The sequence below is a fragment of the Crassostrea angulata genome, chromosome 10, assembly GCF_025612915.1.
Source record: "Crassostrea angulata isolate pt1a10 chromosome 10, ASM2561291v2, whole genome shotgun sequence".
NCBI lineage: Eukaryota > Metazoa > Mollusca > Bivalvia > Ostreida > Ostreidae > Magallana > Magallana angulata.
This window is the reverse complement of record NC_069120.1, coordinates 39,698,308-39,715,158: the sequence shown is the minus strand read 5'-3', so window position 1 is coordinate 39,715,158 and position 16,851 is coordinate 39,698,308. Positions and strand designations below refer to the sequence as shown.

At 31.8% G+C, this 16,851-nt stretch overlaps 2 protein-coding genes and 1 long non-coding RNA gene across 3 annotated transcripts; 2 read left to right on the top strand and 1 right to left on the bottom strand.

Moving 5' to 3' along the window:
- Window positions 1-1,934: 1,934 nt before the first annotated feature.
- On the bottom strand, window positions 1,935-11,938 carry LOC128165833 (enkurin domain-containing protein 1-like). The gene is made up of 7 exons (XM_052830682.1): window positions 11,800-11,938; window positions 11,484-11,612; window positions 10,969-11,129; window positions 10,644-10,793; window positions 10,138-10,298; window positions 3,683-3,819; window positions 1,935-3,323 (listed from the first exon to the last, which is right to left on the bottom strand). Exons 2-7 carry the CDS (start codon window positions 11,551-11,553, stop codon window positions 3,163-3,165), a joined length of 840 nt encoding a protein of 279 aa, XP_052686642.1. The 5' UTR covers window positions 11,554-11,612; window positions 11,800-11,938; the 3' UTR covers window positions 1,935-3,162.
- LOC128165834 (uncharacterized) lies at window positions 4,605-8,144 on the top strand. The gene is made up of 4 exons (XR_008241098.1): window positions 4,605-5,050; window positions 5,520-5,589; window positions 6,172-6,246; window positions 6,725-8,144. It is a non-coding gene; the product is annotated as an uncharacterized LOC128165834 (long non-coding RNA).
- A 50-nt stretch (window positions 11,939-11,988) lies between the features above and the next one.
- On the top strand, window positions 11,989-16,320 carry LOC128165832 (uncharacterized protein C2orf81 homolog). The gene is made up of 11 exons (XM_052830681.1): window positions 11,989-12,229; window positions 12,709-12,871; window positions 12,991-13,060; window positions 13,255-13,390; window positions 13,542-13,656; window positions 13,895-14,098; window positions 14,473-14,576; window positions 14,779-14,921; window positions 15,151-15,203; window positions 15,564-15,635; window positions 15,806-16,320. Exons 1-11 carry the CDS (start codon window positions 12,114-12,116, stop codon window positions 15,998-16,000), a joined length of 1,371 nt encoding a protein of 456 aa, XP_052686641.1. The 5' UTR covers window positions 11,989-12,113; the 3' UTR covers window positions 16,001-16,320.
- The last annotated feature ends 531 nt before the right edge of the window (window positions 16,321-16,851 follow it).

Genomic DNA, 16,851 nt, shown 5'->3' with positions numbered 1-16,851 from the left:
CTTGCATAATAATCTCACAAACTGTAACATTGTAGTTCTCGAGAAGATTTATAAACATGTTTCCTATATATTTCTATGTTAAACTTTGAACCCCTCTTGTTGCCCCAGTATTAGTCCGGGGGTCACGATTTTAACAATTAAGAATCTACAATAGCCAAGGATGTATGCATAGTAATATCTCAAACTGTTGCATTGTAGTTCTTGAGAAGGAGATTTTTAAACATGTTTCTTATACATGTTAAACTTTGAACCCCGCCTGATGCCCCAGTTTTGGTCCGGGGTCACGATTCTTACAATTTATAATCTTCACTATATGTTCAAGCTTTTGTGTAAATATTGGCATTTCTGGTGCGGTGGTTCTTAAGAAGATTTTTAAACATTCTTCCTATGTATTTCTATGTTAAACTTTGAACCCTGCCTGGGGCCCCAATTTTGGTCCGGGGGTCACGATTTTTTCAATTAAGAATCTTCACTATATATGCAAGCTTTTGTGTAAATATTGGCATTTCTGGTGCAGTGTTTCTTAAGAAGAAGATTTTTAAACATTGTTCCAATGTATTTCTATGTTAAACTTTGAACCCCGCCTGGGGCCCGTTTTGGTCCGTGGGTCACGATTTTTGCAATTTATTATTTTCACAATATATGCAAGCTTTTGTGTAAATATTGGCATTTCTGGTGCAGTGGTTCTTGAGAAGAAAATTTTAAACATTTTTCCTATGTATTTCTATGTTAAACTTTGAACCCCGCCTGGGGCCCGTTTTGGTCCGTGGGTCACGATTTTTGCAATTTATTATTTTCACAATATATGCAAGCTTTTGTGTAAATATTGGCATTTCTGGTGCAGTGGTTCTTGAGAAGAAGATTTTAAAACATTTTTTCTATGTATTTTATGTTAAACTTTGAACCCCGCCTGGGGCCCCTGTTTTGGTCCGTGGGTCACGATTTTTGCAATTTATTATTTTCACAATATATGCAAGCTTTTGTGTATATATTGGCATTTCTGGTGCAGTGGTTCTTGAGAAGAAGATTTTTAAACACTTTTTCTATGTATTGCTATGTTAAACTTTGAACCCCGCCTGGGGCCCCAGGTTTGGTCCGAGAGTCACGGTTTTTGCAATTTAGAATTTTCATTATATATATACAAGCTTTTATGTAAATATTAGCATTTCTGGTGCAGTGGGTCTTGAGAAGAAGATTTTAAAACATTTTTTCTATGTTAAACTTTGAACCCCACCTGGGGCCCCAGTTTTGGTCCGGAGGTCGCGATTTTTGCAATTTAGAATCTTTACTATATATGCAAGCTTTTACGTAAATATTGGCATTTCTGTTGCAGTGATTCTTGAGAAGAAGATTTTTTCAAGACATGCACCCTATTTTCACTGTTTTGCAATTATCTCCCTTTTAAAAAGGGATTACCCCTTTATTTTAGCAATTTATAATTCCCTTCCCATAAGGATGCCTTGTACTAAGTTTGGTTAAATTTGGCCTAGTGGTTTTAGAGAAGAAGTCAAAAATGTGAAAAGTTTACAGACGGACAGACAGACGGACGGACAGACAGACGACGGACAATGGGTGATCAGAAAAGCTCACTTGAACCTTCAGTTCAGGTGAGCTAAAAAAGCAGTAAAAGGTTCTCCAAAAGTGGTGTTAACTTCGTAAGTGGGGCATTTGTCTCCATTGAGAAAATCTTTTGGCTTTTGCGGTAACAATCTGGAAATGCCATGGCTTTTTGCTTGTACATGAAAATCACAAAATTTAATTCTGATTTCATAAATGATTTAATATCTAATTGCACATGTTGCTACTTGAAACATGTGTAATATATTGACAGTTACTCATTTTTTTCGACTAAAATTTTCAGAAATATTACTTACAGTACACATTTCACCTATAATCAATTTGTACTGTAAAATCAAAATAAGAAACACCAAGGATCAAATGCAATTTTTAGGATAAGACTATCATGTCTAAAAATATCCGACAACCTTTTATTTAACAGTTTTCCTTAAGACTACAATGGGTGCACACAAAATAAAATTACATTAAAATTAACTAGATGTTTAATATTTCCTTTTGTTCTGATTAATATACATGCATTATACATGCATCATTTGAACAAAAAAGATTTTTAGAAACAAAACCTACACAAAGAATTGAAAAAATGATAACAATAGCATTATAAGTACCGTACATGTACTTAGACAACAAATCATCTTAAAACATAAAACAAATACCAAACACAATTGTGTATGGAGAAATAGTTGAGGACTACCAGTATGTATTCTAAAAACTTGAATGAAAACAATTCTATTCTTATCACTCACTCCCCCAAAATGTTCATACCTTCAACAACCCAAAATGTACATACCTTCAACAAAGAATTAAATCTTTAACTACCTGGTAATTTAAATTTACTGTCCTGTAAAAATTTAATATCATCAGTATTTTTCACCTTGAAAAATTTTCTCTAGCAAATAACGTATAGAAAATGTCTTCAATTAATAGGACTTGCGGCTTAACTATTTCAACTTGGATTCATGACTATATCTTCCACTGTTGCAAACAGTGAGATTGAAATACAATGTATATAAGATTTACAATAGATGAAAGGTTGATTCAATATCATAACAATCTAAATTCACCAGATGAAATCAATATAATACAATAGACAAATTAACACAACATGAAAGCTCCTTCTTTAATAGTAACCATACATTTAACATGAAATTCAAATTCTGTTTACATTCTTGTATTTATAAAACAAAGGATGAAAATCCTTATAATTACCATTGGACAAATAATCAACAGATCAAGCGTATGCATGTACAGTAAATAATAACAAAGCCTTATGAGAAAGCATGCAGTGAATGTCTTTATGAGTTTCAAGCAAATTAATTCATATTCATCATATATGTATATCTCCTTGGGAAAAAAATCCTAGAAATTACACATTTACTAACATTTATATAACTGAACAAGAACAAGTCTGGTAATACTTTCTTCCCAACTACAATTCTACATTAATACCAACAAGAAAAGGAATGTGTACAAGTAGTATATATGTATACCAACAATGTTGACATACGTGCCTAAAAAAACGGAAATGTATCTAATTTAGATCACAGTTTAAAGTTCCTCCATAACTATGAAGTTTTTAATAAGTTAACTATCAACTTTCACAAATACTTTTGGACGGTTGAATATCTTCTTGGCCTCGTCAATTTCTGCTATCTTATTCTCCAGTTCTTGTTTTTGCGACCGGATTCTAAAAGTGTCCATACGAAGAGGGAGAGCACTTAATTCACTTACTAGTTCATCCTCCTCTGCAAGGAAAATTTGAAATATAATATTTAATAACCAACTACAAAAAATAAATGTATGTAATTAATGTTGCTGGATTAATATCGTTTGGGTAAAAAACCTGTATGTAGTATGTACAGGCATTGAAAATTGAAGGCTCTTAAGGCTAATAATCATATAAAATTACACAGTCTTTCAATTCCTCAAATCTGACACTTTACTAACTAAAGTTTTTTTTTTAATTCTGACACTTTTGGTTTTTTTCATTCATTATTACTTGTATTCTACAATATAAACTATGGTATTTCAAACCCTAAGTAAAAATAATGAAATAGAAAAAAAAATCAATATAGTGATTGATTTGGAAGTTTTGAGGGCCTACTTGTGAGGAGGAGTTTCAGCGTTTGCTGTCGTTCTTTCTCCGGCAACAGTCTGTGACCAGGAGGCATTTCAGGGTCTGGTGTGTTTGCTATTCTCTCCTCCTCTGTTTTCTTCCAATGTTCCTTGCGTACTTGAAGACTGAGAAAGAGATTAAGAAATGTAATAATATATACATAATATTCACGACATTCTTACATTTACTTGAGGACTAAATTGATAAATTATGCTAAAATTACTAAGTTATACGTCTACCATTATAAATATGAAAATATATAACATGTTACAAAAGGTCCAACTTAATATTGATACTCTCTACAATGATTTTCACCTTTATGTTTACGAACATTTTCAACCATGATTTTAACACACAAATTGTTAAGAGGCAGTCTACGATAGAACCATGCAAAATCAAAATTTTATAATGAAGGGTGTAGATTAATTTTCATAGTTTATCTGGATATATCTAAAGTATATTGTCTATTTTATCAAATTTTCATGGTTAAATTTATCTGCACCACTGAAATCCCCTAGATAAGACCATTTCTATTTTTAGCTCATTATTCATAATAAATTTCATGCATGAATAAGGCTAATTTCATAGAGTCATTTAAGTATTAAATAGAGTTTAATCATACATGGAGTCAGATTCACATAACATCTGATACAAATACCTTTGATTTGGTGCACACATATTTTTTAATTCATTCGTTGATTTTAAGCTAGATGATCAAATATTATAATAAGATAGGTAATGTCCAAAACACACTACTTCTCTTAGTAGGATATAAAACCTCAAGAAACGTTTTAAATTTAGAGTTTCTTGGTTCAAACAATAGAATTATCCATAAAAAAATATATTTGAAAGGGAATTTGGTTGCAAATAAATATTAAGCTTATATTCCGGTGTTTAAATTCGGGATTTTTACAAATTAAATTATCTCCCTTTGTGGAACTCTCGTGTAAAGAAGATAAAGAAGAATGATTGGAGAAAGCCAGATGTCAACAAAATGGATGGTTTGAAATGTAGTTTTGGTGAAAATTGTAAAGAGAAAGCAGATAATATACTTTAGGATTGTAAGAAAAACACTTCAGCACACTTGAGATTTTTTAAATGTACCTCTGAGTCAGATTTTGTACAAATACCAGAATCATCGTGCTGGTGTGCATGGGTTGAGGCTGTCAATTTTCAGCGGGCGTACATGTGCTAAACACAGGCAGGAATATGGAATTCAGTGGAAAAGGAAAAGGAGAACATGCTGTCATTCACTACATAAACAATCTCAATCTGGCATAATCGCGAGTGGAATTACATTCATTCAAAGCCGAGAGATATGGATGAAGCTGAGCACACATTTTCCAACTGGTTCTGGTAAGAAAAAATTGCCTTTACCCAATGACATAATTCTTAACAAACCAAAAATATTTATATAACAGTACTCTTATGTGTACCAGTAAATATTGATAGGACAAACTACATGTATGTATGCATAAAATAAATGCACATCAATATCAGATTAAAACTGCCCCCCTCCCAATTTGATTAGATATCTATGGAAAAGATATACAGTTCAGTTTTTATAGTGGTATAGTGTTCTAAACTTAAAATTTACTTGTTGAAATACTCATACAAATTTGAAAACCTATTTTTATTATTCAAGGAATGAATTAGTGCTTTTATAAACCCATGCTTGATCTCAATTTCCTTACCTGTTGTCACTGATAAATTATTGTTTTGATTATGAACAAAAACTCTGTTAAATGAACCAACGTTTACGGGGAAATTAATGCATAATGGACACATCAGAATGATCAGATGTTTGGAATTTTACCATTAATAGGTGTTCGCAGAAAACGCATTGAGAGAAAACTGTGTCAAGATTAATACAGATCTGAAGGAGGAGTTGAAAGGTGTGTTTTTTACACAATTGATTGACTGAATTATTATGATGTATTCAACTCATAAAACTTTGTTGTACATTACATATGAAACAGAAAATATAAATACAAAGGAGTTGAGGAGTACTACATGTAAGAACAAATGTTGTCCAAAGATATTTAGGGGGGGGGGCACGCCAGGCCTGGATCTTTCATTTAAGTATTTTAGAGAAAAACAGGTTTATACATAAAAATGTCTTAAAAATCAAAGGGAATTTCAAATGGTTAATGTATTTGTCCCATTAAGATAGCATTATAGTTTGTATTCATGCTAAAAACTTATTTAGCTGGACAACATTAGATTAACTGATAATAACAGTGTCTTTTAATGGTTAAAAATCTTCAATCATCTACACTTTATATTTAGTTATTATACAATATGTCTATTGAGAGTTCAACTAATCAACATTTGGGATATCCAATTGATACTTGTATATGTACATTAGATATTGTGTATGAAAATCAGAAATAAGATTTGGCTATATTTTTGTTAATATATAGACTACATATACATTACCGGTATATTAGATATACATTAAATGTACTCTTTTGTAGAAATATGCTGTTTACTAGAGAGAACTACAGATTCTGAAGCAATGGACGCTGATATATCTTTTTCTAACCCAAGAGGTATAACTGAAAAAATATTACATGATGTACAAGATGATTAATGACGCATACTTGGCATTATTATCATAGATTATCATAGATATTCCAAATATGAATTTTTTGACCCTTAAATTTTCATTATTGCCGCATGGGTGGTATATATGTTTCTTGAACTGTATGGTTGAATTTCAGTTTTACAGTTCAATGAGTTTAAATGTGATTCAGGCACAAGGACAATGCTAAATGTAGATAAAAGTCACTGTGATCATCTTAGGGATCGAGGTCATTCAAAGATTGGCTGCCACTTGAAATGATTATCATATGTAAATTTTACAATGCATAATTTTTTCTGAAATGTCATATAGTTGTTATTAAAGCTGTCAATGCTTTACATGTGTATTATAGTGGTACATATATGTGTGTATCCAACAGCTGAGTTTAGTCTAATACTTTGAATACATATATTTTAATGAATATACCGGTATATATTTATTTTCAGATTTTGATCTTCTGTCATCTCAGAAAACTGTGGGGTCTGATCAGTCCAAAGATGAAAGAACAGAGCATGAAATCTTAAATGAAGCTGTGAAATTATTGTCAGATGGAAAGTACTCCCCTGTAAAATCACAGCCATCTATGAATCTTGATCAACTTCAGTATTCAAAGAGAATTGTGATACATGCATGAATTCATATTATTATATTTTCATGTTAAATACTACTCGAAAACCATTGTCAACCTCTGCTTCGCGTCGGTTGACAATGGTGTCCTTGGGGTGTCAATTTCAACTGTTACCCTCCCAAACAGGCACTATTTATATAATGTTAGTCCTCTAATAGCACTACATGTGTATGAGTTGATGACGTAAGTCTTCTAATAGCGCTACAGGTATAAATTGATTATTTTAGGCCATTAATAGACAAACATGTATCAATTGAGGATGTAAGCTAGATAATAGCACTTCATTAATGATTTGATGATAAGAGTTGTCTAACATCACTTGTATGAATTGATGATGTTATTTGGCCAAAAGTGCTACATGTATGAATGTTGGCTAGTAGCTCTACATGTATGAATTAATGATGTTAGTTATTTAATAGTGCTACATGTATGAATTGATAATTTTATTGGTCTAATAGTGCTACAAGAAGGAATTGATGATGTAAGTTTGCTAAAAACATTACATAATTAATATATGAATTGATGTTGTCTGTTCTATAATAGCATTTCATGTACGAATGATGATGTTAGTCCTCTATTAGCACTACACATATATGAATTGATAATGTTTTTGTACTAATAGCGCTACAGGTATGAATTGATTGTTATTTGGCCAATAGCGCTACGTGTATCAATTGAGGATGTAAACTTTATGAATGATTTGATGATGAAAGTTGACTTATAGCACTAGTGTGAATTGATGGTGTTACCTGGCTAGCTAATTGTGCTATACGTTTGAATTGATGATGTTCTTAGACTAGTAGCGCCACATGTATGAATTGATGAGGTTACATGTATTTGGCTAACAGCGCTACATGAATTAATGATGTTATTTGGCCAATAGTGAAACATGTACATACATGAATTAATGATCATTGTTGTCTTAAATTGCTACATGTTTAAATTGATGATGTTATTTGGCAAATAGTGATTCATGTATGAATTGATGTTGTTTGGTTATCAGTGCTATATGTATGAATCAATAATGTTATTTAGCTTTTAGTGCAACATGTATGAATGATGATAAAGGTTGTTCAATAGCACTACATGTATGAATTTATGATTTTATTTGACTAAAAGATAAGTGCTCCATGTGTGAATTGTTGGTGTTTGGTTATTAGTGCTACATGTATAAATTGATGGTAATACATGTATTTGTCTAACAGTGTTAAATGTATGAATTGAAAATGGATGTCTTATACGGCTACATGTATAAATTAATGAGTTTATCTGACTAATAGCACTACATGTATGAATTGATGTTGTTATTTGGCCAAAAGTGATACATGTATTAATTGATAATAGTTGTCCACTATTGCTACATGTATAAATTGATGATTTTACTTGACTAATAGCACTACATGTATTATTGATGATGTTATTTGGCTAATAGGGATACATGTATTAATTGATGATGATAACTTTCTAAATTTAAATTAATTGCACATCTCTGTCTTTTTTTCGTATGTAACTGAATAATGAATATTTCAATTCACTGATTTTGTATCTTTTTTTCTGAAATTAAAATTCTCTTTCCGATGTATTCATTGTAGGTTGAAATTTGGTTGTATTGCATATTTTATTTCATCGCTTTGTAAACAATGGCTTTTCATATTTCATGAAAATAACTGCAATAATTTGGTCTTTGCTTTTTGCTCCATTTGAAGCAAAGGCTCATTACAAGTATTTCTTATTAATGAGTGCTACATGTAGGCTTTTCAGGATTTATTTTTTCATATCAGGTGGTTATATGTACATTTTGAAGTTTATAACTGTAACAAATAATCCATGAATATTAAACAGGTTATTTATTAAGTTAAAGATTGTTATTTGCTGTGTTCTTCTCAGATATCATCTTAACAATATACTTATGTTGTAAACTCTGCTCAAAAATACAAATGTATATGATAAAAAAAATGTTTGATATGTACATTCATTTAAATTTGAATACATGTAACATGAAATCCATTGTTATTGTATTTTAACAGTTTTATGTCAAAGCGGATGCTTATATAAATTGAGGTGCTGTGGGACATAATTCGATTTTAATATGGATTAATGTACATTGTGATTGAAATACTTTCACCGGTTTAAAATTTTCAAATTTTACAATATTTAACCAAAAAAGAGCTTTTAAAAATATTTGGAGAGGTAAAAATTGTAAAAACCCAGAGCAGGAGTCAAACTCATGACTTACAGATTCGTAGTACACCCTCTAACCCACTGCGCGTCGCTGTTAGGTGACAAACTTAATGGTCCAAGTTTCCTTTCAATTGCAGCCCCCCCCCCCCCCCCGCCTGAGGGCAATTCATAGTAATTCTGTGTGTTTAATTTGTAAGACTACTTAATTCTCCATTACTTCTTGTTTTATTTGGCAAGGAAAATCTAAATAATTATGTAATAACATTTTTTCTTACCCTAGATAAAAGTGCACCATGTCCACCCCAACCCCCTCCCAAATCCACCCACCCCCCAAAATTTCCACTGAATTTCATTTGCAACCAAATTCCCTCAACCAGATTAAAGACAAATAAAGACCATATAAGCTGACAAAATATTATATTAATTGATGCGTTTCTTGGGCAGTTATGCCAGTTTTAGTGCAAATAGGTCAATTTTGGTAAAATTTCAGTATTTTCATGAAGTTAAGGCCCACATATCTTTGTGTATTGTGTTTAGAAATTTAAATTCCTTATTATTCAGAATACCTATGGGTTTTCACAATGTGAAGAAACGGGTTTCATTCAATTGCAGTGTGTAATATTTCCAGTAAACTTAAAAGAATTGTATGCTGTCTAATTTTTCAAAAGTTCTATAAATAGAACAAGGGGAAAACCCAAGTGCCATCCGTTTCCATAGTTACTGATGTAATGTAATAAAAATCATTCTCATTATAATCAAGTTAGGTTATCATGAATATCTGTGCCAAGTCTCATGAAATTTCGATATACTTCCATTGATAGCCATTTGCATGGTTCTATGGTAGACTGCCTCTTAAGTATACATGTAAGAAGATAAAAAGTACACCAGGACAAATCTAATGATGCAGAATTATTTCTATGTCTGTTTCTAATACGTTTCCTATCCTCAACTAGCTTCAAATTCTAATTCCTAACATATGACATAAGCTTTTAAATTTCATGAACTGGTCAATGAAATTCTAACCCTAGGACAGAGTAAGTTGATACATACTATTTGGGCACTTCTCCTTTGCGATGTTTGTTATATTCTTCCTCCTCTTTCTTCTTCAGTTCATCCAAAGCATTTACACTCGGACTTCTTTTCATTGTTTGTCGTTTAGCTGATACTCCATTCACTCTGATGAAGTCTATGTTATTTCGATTGAACCTTATCTGTACATATAGAAAAAAATTGTTTAAGGGAATATTGAGGCAATATTGAAACAATTTTCATTGTATATGATTAAACAATCTGTTGGTCAAATAAAGCATTATCGAATAGACTTAAACTTGTTTTTTAATGTAAGTTATTTTAATCACATGTACTGGTATTGATCATAGCAAAAGATACAAAATTCATGGGATTTTCTTTGCTTTTGTGCTAAATTTCAGATTAAAGATTTCTAGTATGGTGTATTTTCCAACATCATTTTCTATTTCATGCTTCTTTCTTTGCTTCATGAAATGATAAGAGCTTTGCATTGTTCGTATCCAGATTTTAACAGATTCTGTGCTTACCTCACTGGAGCACCTGGCTGGAGGAACAGTCAGCTTCTCTGATGGGGGGTCTGGTGTACAAGGCCGTGAGATGTTTTTGATCGATGGACCTGTTCTTGAGTGTGCCCGAAGAAATGTTGCCGACTTAGGTCGAGGAGTAGATGGAGGCTTCTGTTCAAATGAAGAGGAAAAAGTAAGTGAATGATGAAAAAATATCTCTCTTTAATAGAAAAGTACATTTATTAGAATATTCTCAAACACATCATCATATATTGCACACATTTGACCTTTAATTCAGAATTAATACATTTTAATGCATTCAAACAAGTGAAAAAGAAAAACCAACCTTTATATCCTCCTTGATTTTAGATGTAACCCCACTGTATTTTTCAGATTTCCACAGAGCTTTAACTGGTTGATGTGCATTAGCCTCTCTTTCCTTGGCTTGTCTTTGAATTTGTCTCATCCTTCTTACATTTTCGCCTAAATGGTCTCGCATCCTGCTTTCTGATATGTAGAATAATAGCACTTATGTATATTCAAATGTCTTTAGAAATGTTCCAACATAATATTGAAATGATCAAGTTTCTTACAACCTTTCCATAACTCCCATTAACATTTAACTGTCATTACAATCGATTTAATGTACAAGGAAATCACTGTGTTAAATCCTATAGTGATTAAATCTCATGTGCACGTATATAAATACATGCCTGCTCAAACTAAAAACAACATGGGGTTAAACTTAATTAATCCCTATTTAACTTGAATTAATTAATGAACACAGTCAAGTAAACAACATTCCATTGGTCAGTTATGAGTTAATTATTAAGCTAACTTGCGTCTTGGCTAATCACATACCTGGTCGACTTGAATAAGGCATTTGCCCGTAGCTACTTCCAGTAACCATCATCATTCCTCCTCCGTGCATATCTGCGTTTGGACGAATTTATACCAATATAATTCGGTGATATCCCTAGCTTGTCGTGTCTGCAATGAAAACATAATGTAATGTTGCTGTGTGTTCTTCAAACACTAAAATCATATGAATTGTAAACTTAAGCCCATACCATAAACAATAATGTATTTCTATAAGTAATCTTAGAGATAATAATTTGGTGATGGAACGAAAATAAAACAATTAATAATTGGTTTCCATACACGCCAAAACACATACCTTCCATGTTTGAAGTCACGTGACTTTTCTTTCAAAATCACAAAATAATTATTTACAGCGGAAATATTACATAAATTGTAAATCTGTATTATTAGAGGGATAGAAAGTTATTTACTTTAAAACGAAGATTACAAAAATTTTTCGATAAAATTAACGATTCTCGGACAAACGAGACTTCATATTGTCTAGGTAACATCAACATCCGGTTGAGGCAAAACCGAGCGAAAATATGACGGATAGGTTAGGTATCGTTTTATATATCGGTATATAGTCATCAAATTATAGAAATATTGATTGAGTAATAAAAAAACAAAATGTCGCGAGCTGCCGTGTCTAAATCACGGGCAGACAAGGGTTCTAAGCCTCCACCAGCTCATACACCTGTAGTTGCACATGAAATCGTACCTGGAAAATTCACAGATCAAGACTGGTATGGAAATTTCTGTTATGTTTTGTCATTTTCCATACATCTAACTTGAATATGAAATATAATGTGGTTTAAAACCTTAATGAATTGCTGGTATCAATATTTTGCAAATGATAATTGGGTAAAAATACAATAGCTAGGGGCCTATATGAAATTATATGTCCCAATATTTTTTTATTGTTTTTATGTTATGACAGTATATTGACTTGTATATTACACAGATCAAAAGAGCATGCTACATGTTTACTTCCATTATTTGCTTTGTCAAATTTGTTCGCCACTTTTTGCTATGTTTGATAAATTATCTAGCCAATTTGCCAAATGAATGTCTTTATTAATTATAGCTGTCCTATTTTAAATTCCTTGTAACACATTAAATTTTTTAGTTGCATAATTGAAAGAACAGTGTTACTTTCACAGATTTCAAAGATACATTATTATTTAATTTCCTTACCTACAACAGCCACCAAATTTTATTACAGGAATTTTATGCTTGATAAAGATGGATCAGAGGACTTCATTGAGGATATCATGGAGGAATTGGTGGACACCACCATGGATAAAATCTATGATATCTATATAGATAAACAACTTCTCCCTTTCACAGTCACAATGGCAAAAGATGCAATTCTTCAAATCATTGATGTAAGTTTTATTGGCTTATCATTTATAAGGTATCAAACTGGGAACCAGGAATATGTGCAACGATAATACACACGGCCTAAATTGGGTGATGTAAACAGAAAATTCATTATATCTTTCAGTGGCAGTTCTTAGCAAGAGACGAAGGGGAAGTAAATATTGAAACTGATGCTGGATGGATGGAAGATGAGGGTATGATATGTTTATAGTTCAACAATGTTTTAAAGAGTGTTTTTATGAAACTTTTGAATTATTTTGAAATCAAATAAAAAATCAAGACTTGAAATCAGTTTATTATAAATTCAAGAAGTATATGAGGTAGTATAATGTGTTATTGTTTGCCATTACCATAGAATTAAAGTTTATTTGTTGAATTAAAATTCTAGAGCCTGACCCTGCATCCACTGATTGCTGGGCCCAGGGATCTGTACCCAAACAAATCATTCCTCCAAGACCCATGTCTCCTGTGGCAGAAATCTTTGAAGAGAGACCGGATGATGAAGATGAAGATGTTTCACCACTGTATGTATACTGCATTTGCAATATCCTCTTACAAAAGAAAATTCAATATATTCTTCTGCATTATTGTTTATCTCATTCTTTCAAGGATTAAAATCTCGCAATAAATTTTTTTTCACAATAATACATGTATTATAATACTGTTGAAATTTAGACCACCACAAAAAGAAAATACGATGGTGGAGGAAGAAGCTGCAGAGATGGAAGATAAAGTATCAGAAGCAGAGGAAGAGAGTGCTGATCAGAAAGCCAAAAGCAAGCCCAAAGAGGTATAGCTCTAGGATTCAGAAAGCGTATAATTATTTAATAATATTTATTGTCATGATATGTATTCAGGACCCAATTAAAGAAAGAAAATTGACAGGGAACATTGGGAGAAATATTGAGATTGAAAAGATATGCATTTTAGAAAATTATGAAATTTTTGCAAAACTGTGATAATGAACCTGATAACTTTAGTTTCATTTTGTCAATTGGATTATGAATATGAATGATTATGAATTAAAGGAAAAGAAAGAGAAGAAGAGATTTAAGTTCAAGCCATACAAGGGACGACTGGGTTCCAGCCATGTCGGTAGGATGTCCGAGTCCCTGGAGGAGACAGAGATGAAGATGATTGCTGCAGAAATTGAGGCTAGTCTGGAGTTTAAACAAATGGACAAAGCCAGTGGCATACTCAACATGCCAGCATCTTGTCATTCAATTCTCAAAGTAAGTCACATATAAAAACATATTGCTTGAATTAATTGATGACCAGGAACAAGTAAACATTTTTTTTTTTTTTTGCTTTTCCATGTAAATATTGGTCCAGTGGGGTTGCAAAAATTCAGTAAAACATTAAGTTCAAACTCACTCCAAAGTGATCTGTTTGTAGCTCCAATATTCAATGATGCAGATTTTCTCTTATTAATGCTACAACTCGTTGTGATGTCTTTATAATTTCATGAAGAAATGCAGGACAATGAACCCCACTGTTATTTAACATTGTCATATTTTTATACTGGAGATAAATGTTGCTGCAATTCTTATATGTCTCTGAATATGCTTAAAGATGATTGTTCTATAAAGGGGAACAACTCTTTCAGGTCCAGTCTGGGAGACCGCCAGGAAACAAAGAAGTGATGTACGATGATATGGGCAATGTTGTTGCTGTAATCAAACTAAACCCAGAAAAACTACCATCTCACAAGTAGGTTGCATTTCTTTACCATATATATTTCCCCCTAAATCAGATTTATCCTACAAATGCATCTGGTATCAAAATATACGTATAATTGCATTATAAAATGCATTTAATTTTTGTGAGTTTTTCCCCCCCAGATATTTAACATTAAAGATGACCCTGTAAAAATGAAGTTTTTTTTAAAGTGTGCTATTTGATTTCATTTCAGAGTGAAAGTTAATTATCAAGTAGTAGACCCCTCAGTGGAAGCAGCTCAAGCAAGACTAGAGGCCATGCGCCATGGCAAATTTATGAAAATAAAATTAAAGAAAAAGAGGACATCCCCAGAAGAATCACTGGATAAATCTTTTGGTGAATTTAATTTTCATTTACTATAGATATATATTTTAAATAATGCAATGAAAGTAATTTGTATGTATGTAATGTAATTTAAGTACAGGTACATTATTTTCAAAAATTAAATGAAATTATAAATGGAAGAACAAAATTTTGATGTTGTAATTTTAATGAATATAGCTCATTCAATCACATCATTATTGTGAATGTATTATTCATTCTTTATTTTATTTTTTTATTACAGATAGTGTTTCAATAAAGCAAGGAGATGCAAAAACTGAGTTACCTCCCCCTATGGTGAGTCTTTTTTTTTAATGCATGTACACATCTTGCAATAACCCCCAATTGTTCTTGATTTACCAATGTCCACAATGAAATATTTCTAAAGTTACCAAAATTCATATAAAATTCATTTTGTGTAGTTCAGTATGCCATATGTAATAAATCAACAATCAGTGCATGATACCAATATTTATAGAGTGCTATTGTATACTCTACAATATAGATTGAGAAAAAACAAATAAAAATAGCACTTAACACTAACCTTTACCTATCATTAGTTGTATATATGTGCTTTATTCTGTGCAGCTAGGCACTTGGTACTTAACAATGTGACCCACTTATTTTTAACAATCATATATCTACAATTTTTTTTAGATCGAGTCCATGGATCTTGCTGCTGGGGTCACAGTTAAGGAGGGTGGAAGAGTTAGAAGGGGACCAAAGAGGGTAAGAACTTTGATATACTGGTATTCTCTTTTAAAATTAAAAATACAAAGAAAGAATATTTATAAATATTTTGAATGAATCATTCAATTAACAATTGGAATTAGATATACTCTATGTGTGTAAAAAAAATTCCGCTATTATATAATTCATCTGTGTTTCTTTAATTACAGTATATAAGGAAATCGGATGTTTTATCAACAAATCTACAAGGATTGCATCCTGTGGCTAACAAGACTGCCAAGCCTGCGCTGGAGGTCGCCGATCTGCTAGACAGACACACCCCCATCCTTAGACCAATCAGAGACTCTCCCCCGTTACCCCCTATTTTACCCCACCCTCCTAGTCAGCCCCGAATATCAACTTAAAAAATGAATCAGAACTGTGTGATTCAGAGGCTTGACAATTTAAGATCTGCTTTGTTATTTTCAGGAAATTTCTGGAAAAAACAACTCAACAAATTATTACAAACATGCACATGTGACCATGTTGTTATATAATTGTATACAGTTTATGATATAATAGTACTACATATTGTGCACATGTTAAATTCTGCTTGACAGCCATATCATGTTCTTTATGATAGAACTGTCTCCTGTGATATTTATACCACTTAGATAATTTACTGTGAATATTGATGTGAGAAAAGTGATCATTTGATTGTTACAATAAATTTTTATATATTAATGATCTATATTTTTCATTTCTTTTTAATACCGGTATATGACAAATTCATTTTTAAAGTCATTATAAATAAATGAGATGGCCATTTATTTCCAAACCTACATGTGGCCTTCATAAAGTCTTATTTCTGAAAAAAATATGAGACCTTGTTTATTGATAAAACATAAAATTTATTAGGAGAAAGTACAAGATTGGTCTGCTGTAAATAAAATTTGTAATCTCTTGTTGGTATCCAATCATGTTTCTTGGGATGTGTGAGAACTACAATTGAAAATAGTATTCATTTGGTAATTGACTAGGTGGAACTAGATTTAAGGAATGCCCCTGCAAGAAGCCAAAATGTCAAATGCTGTTTTAGTGTTACATTTGTTTGCACAGAAGAATTCTTGTTAGGGTTTTTTCTAAGTTCAAGAATAATTATCTGTCAAAAATACTCCCACTTGGTCCAAATTCCAACTTGACCTGCATATTATATTATATTTTATGACATATCCATATATCAGATTTGAGCTTGAATGTGTGCAACTGTTGCAGA

Coding starts and splice junctions, on each gene's coding strand:
- LOC128165832 (XM_052830681.1), top strand. CDS start 12,114: ATGTCGCGAGCTGCCGTGTCTAAATCACGGGCAGACAAGGGTTCTAAG. Junction 12,872..12,990: donor CAATTCTTCAAATCATTGAT/GTAAGTTTTATT, acceptor TATATCTTTCAG/TGGCAGTTCTTAGCAAGAGA. Junction 14,922..15,150: donor ATCACTGGATAAATCTTTTG/GTGAATTTAATT, acceptor TTTTTATTACAG/ATAGTGTTTCAATAAAGCAA.
- LOC128165833 (XM_052830682.1), bottom strand. CDS start 11,553: ATGCACGGAGGAGGAATGATGATGGTTACTGGAAGTAGCTACGGGCAA. Junction 10,794..10,968: donor AAATCAAGGAGGATATAAAG/GTTGGTTTTTCT, acceptor TCATTTGAACAG/AAGCCTCCATCTACTCCTCG. Junction 10,299..10,643: donor CAGCCAGGTGCTCCAGTGAG/GTAAGCACAGAA, acceptor CTATATGTACAG/ATAAGGTTCAATCGAAATAA.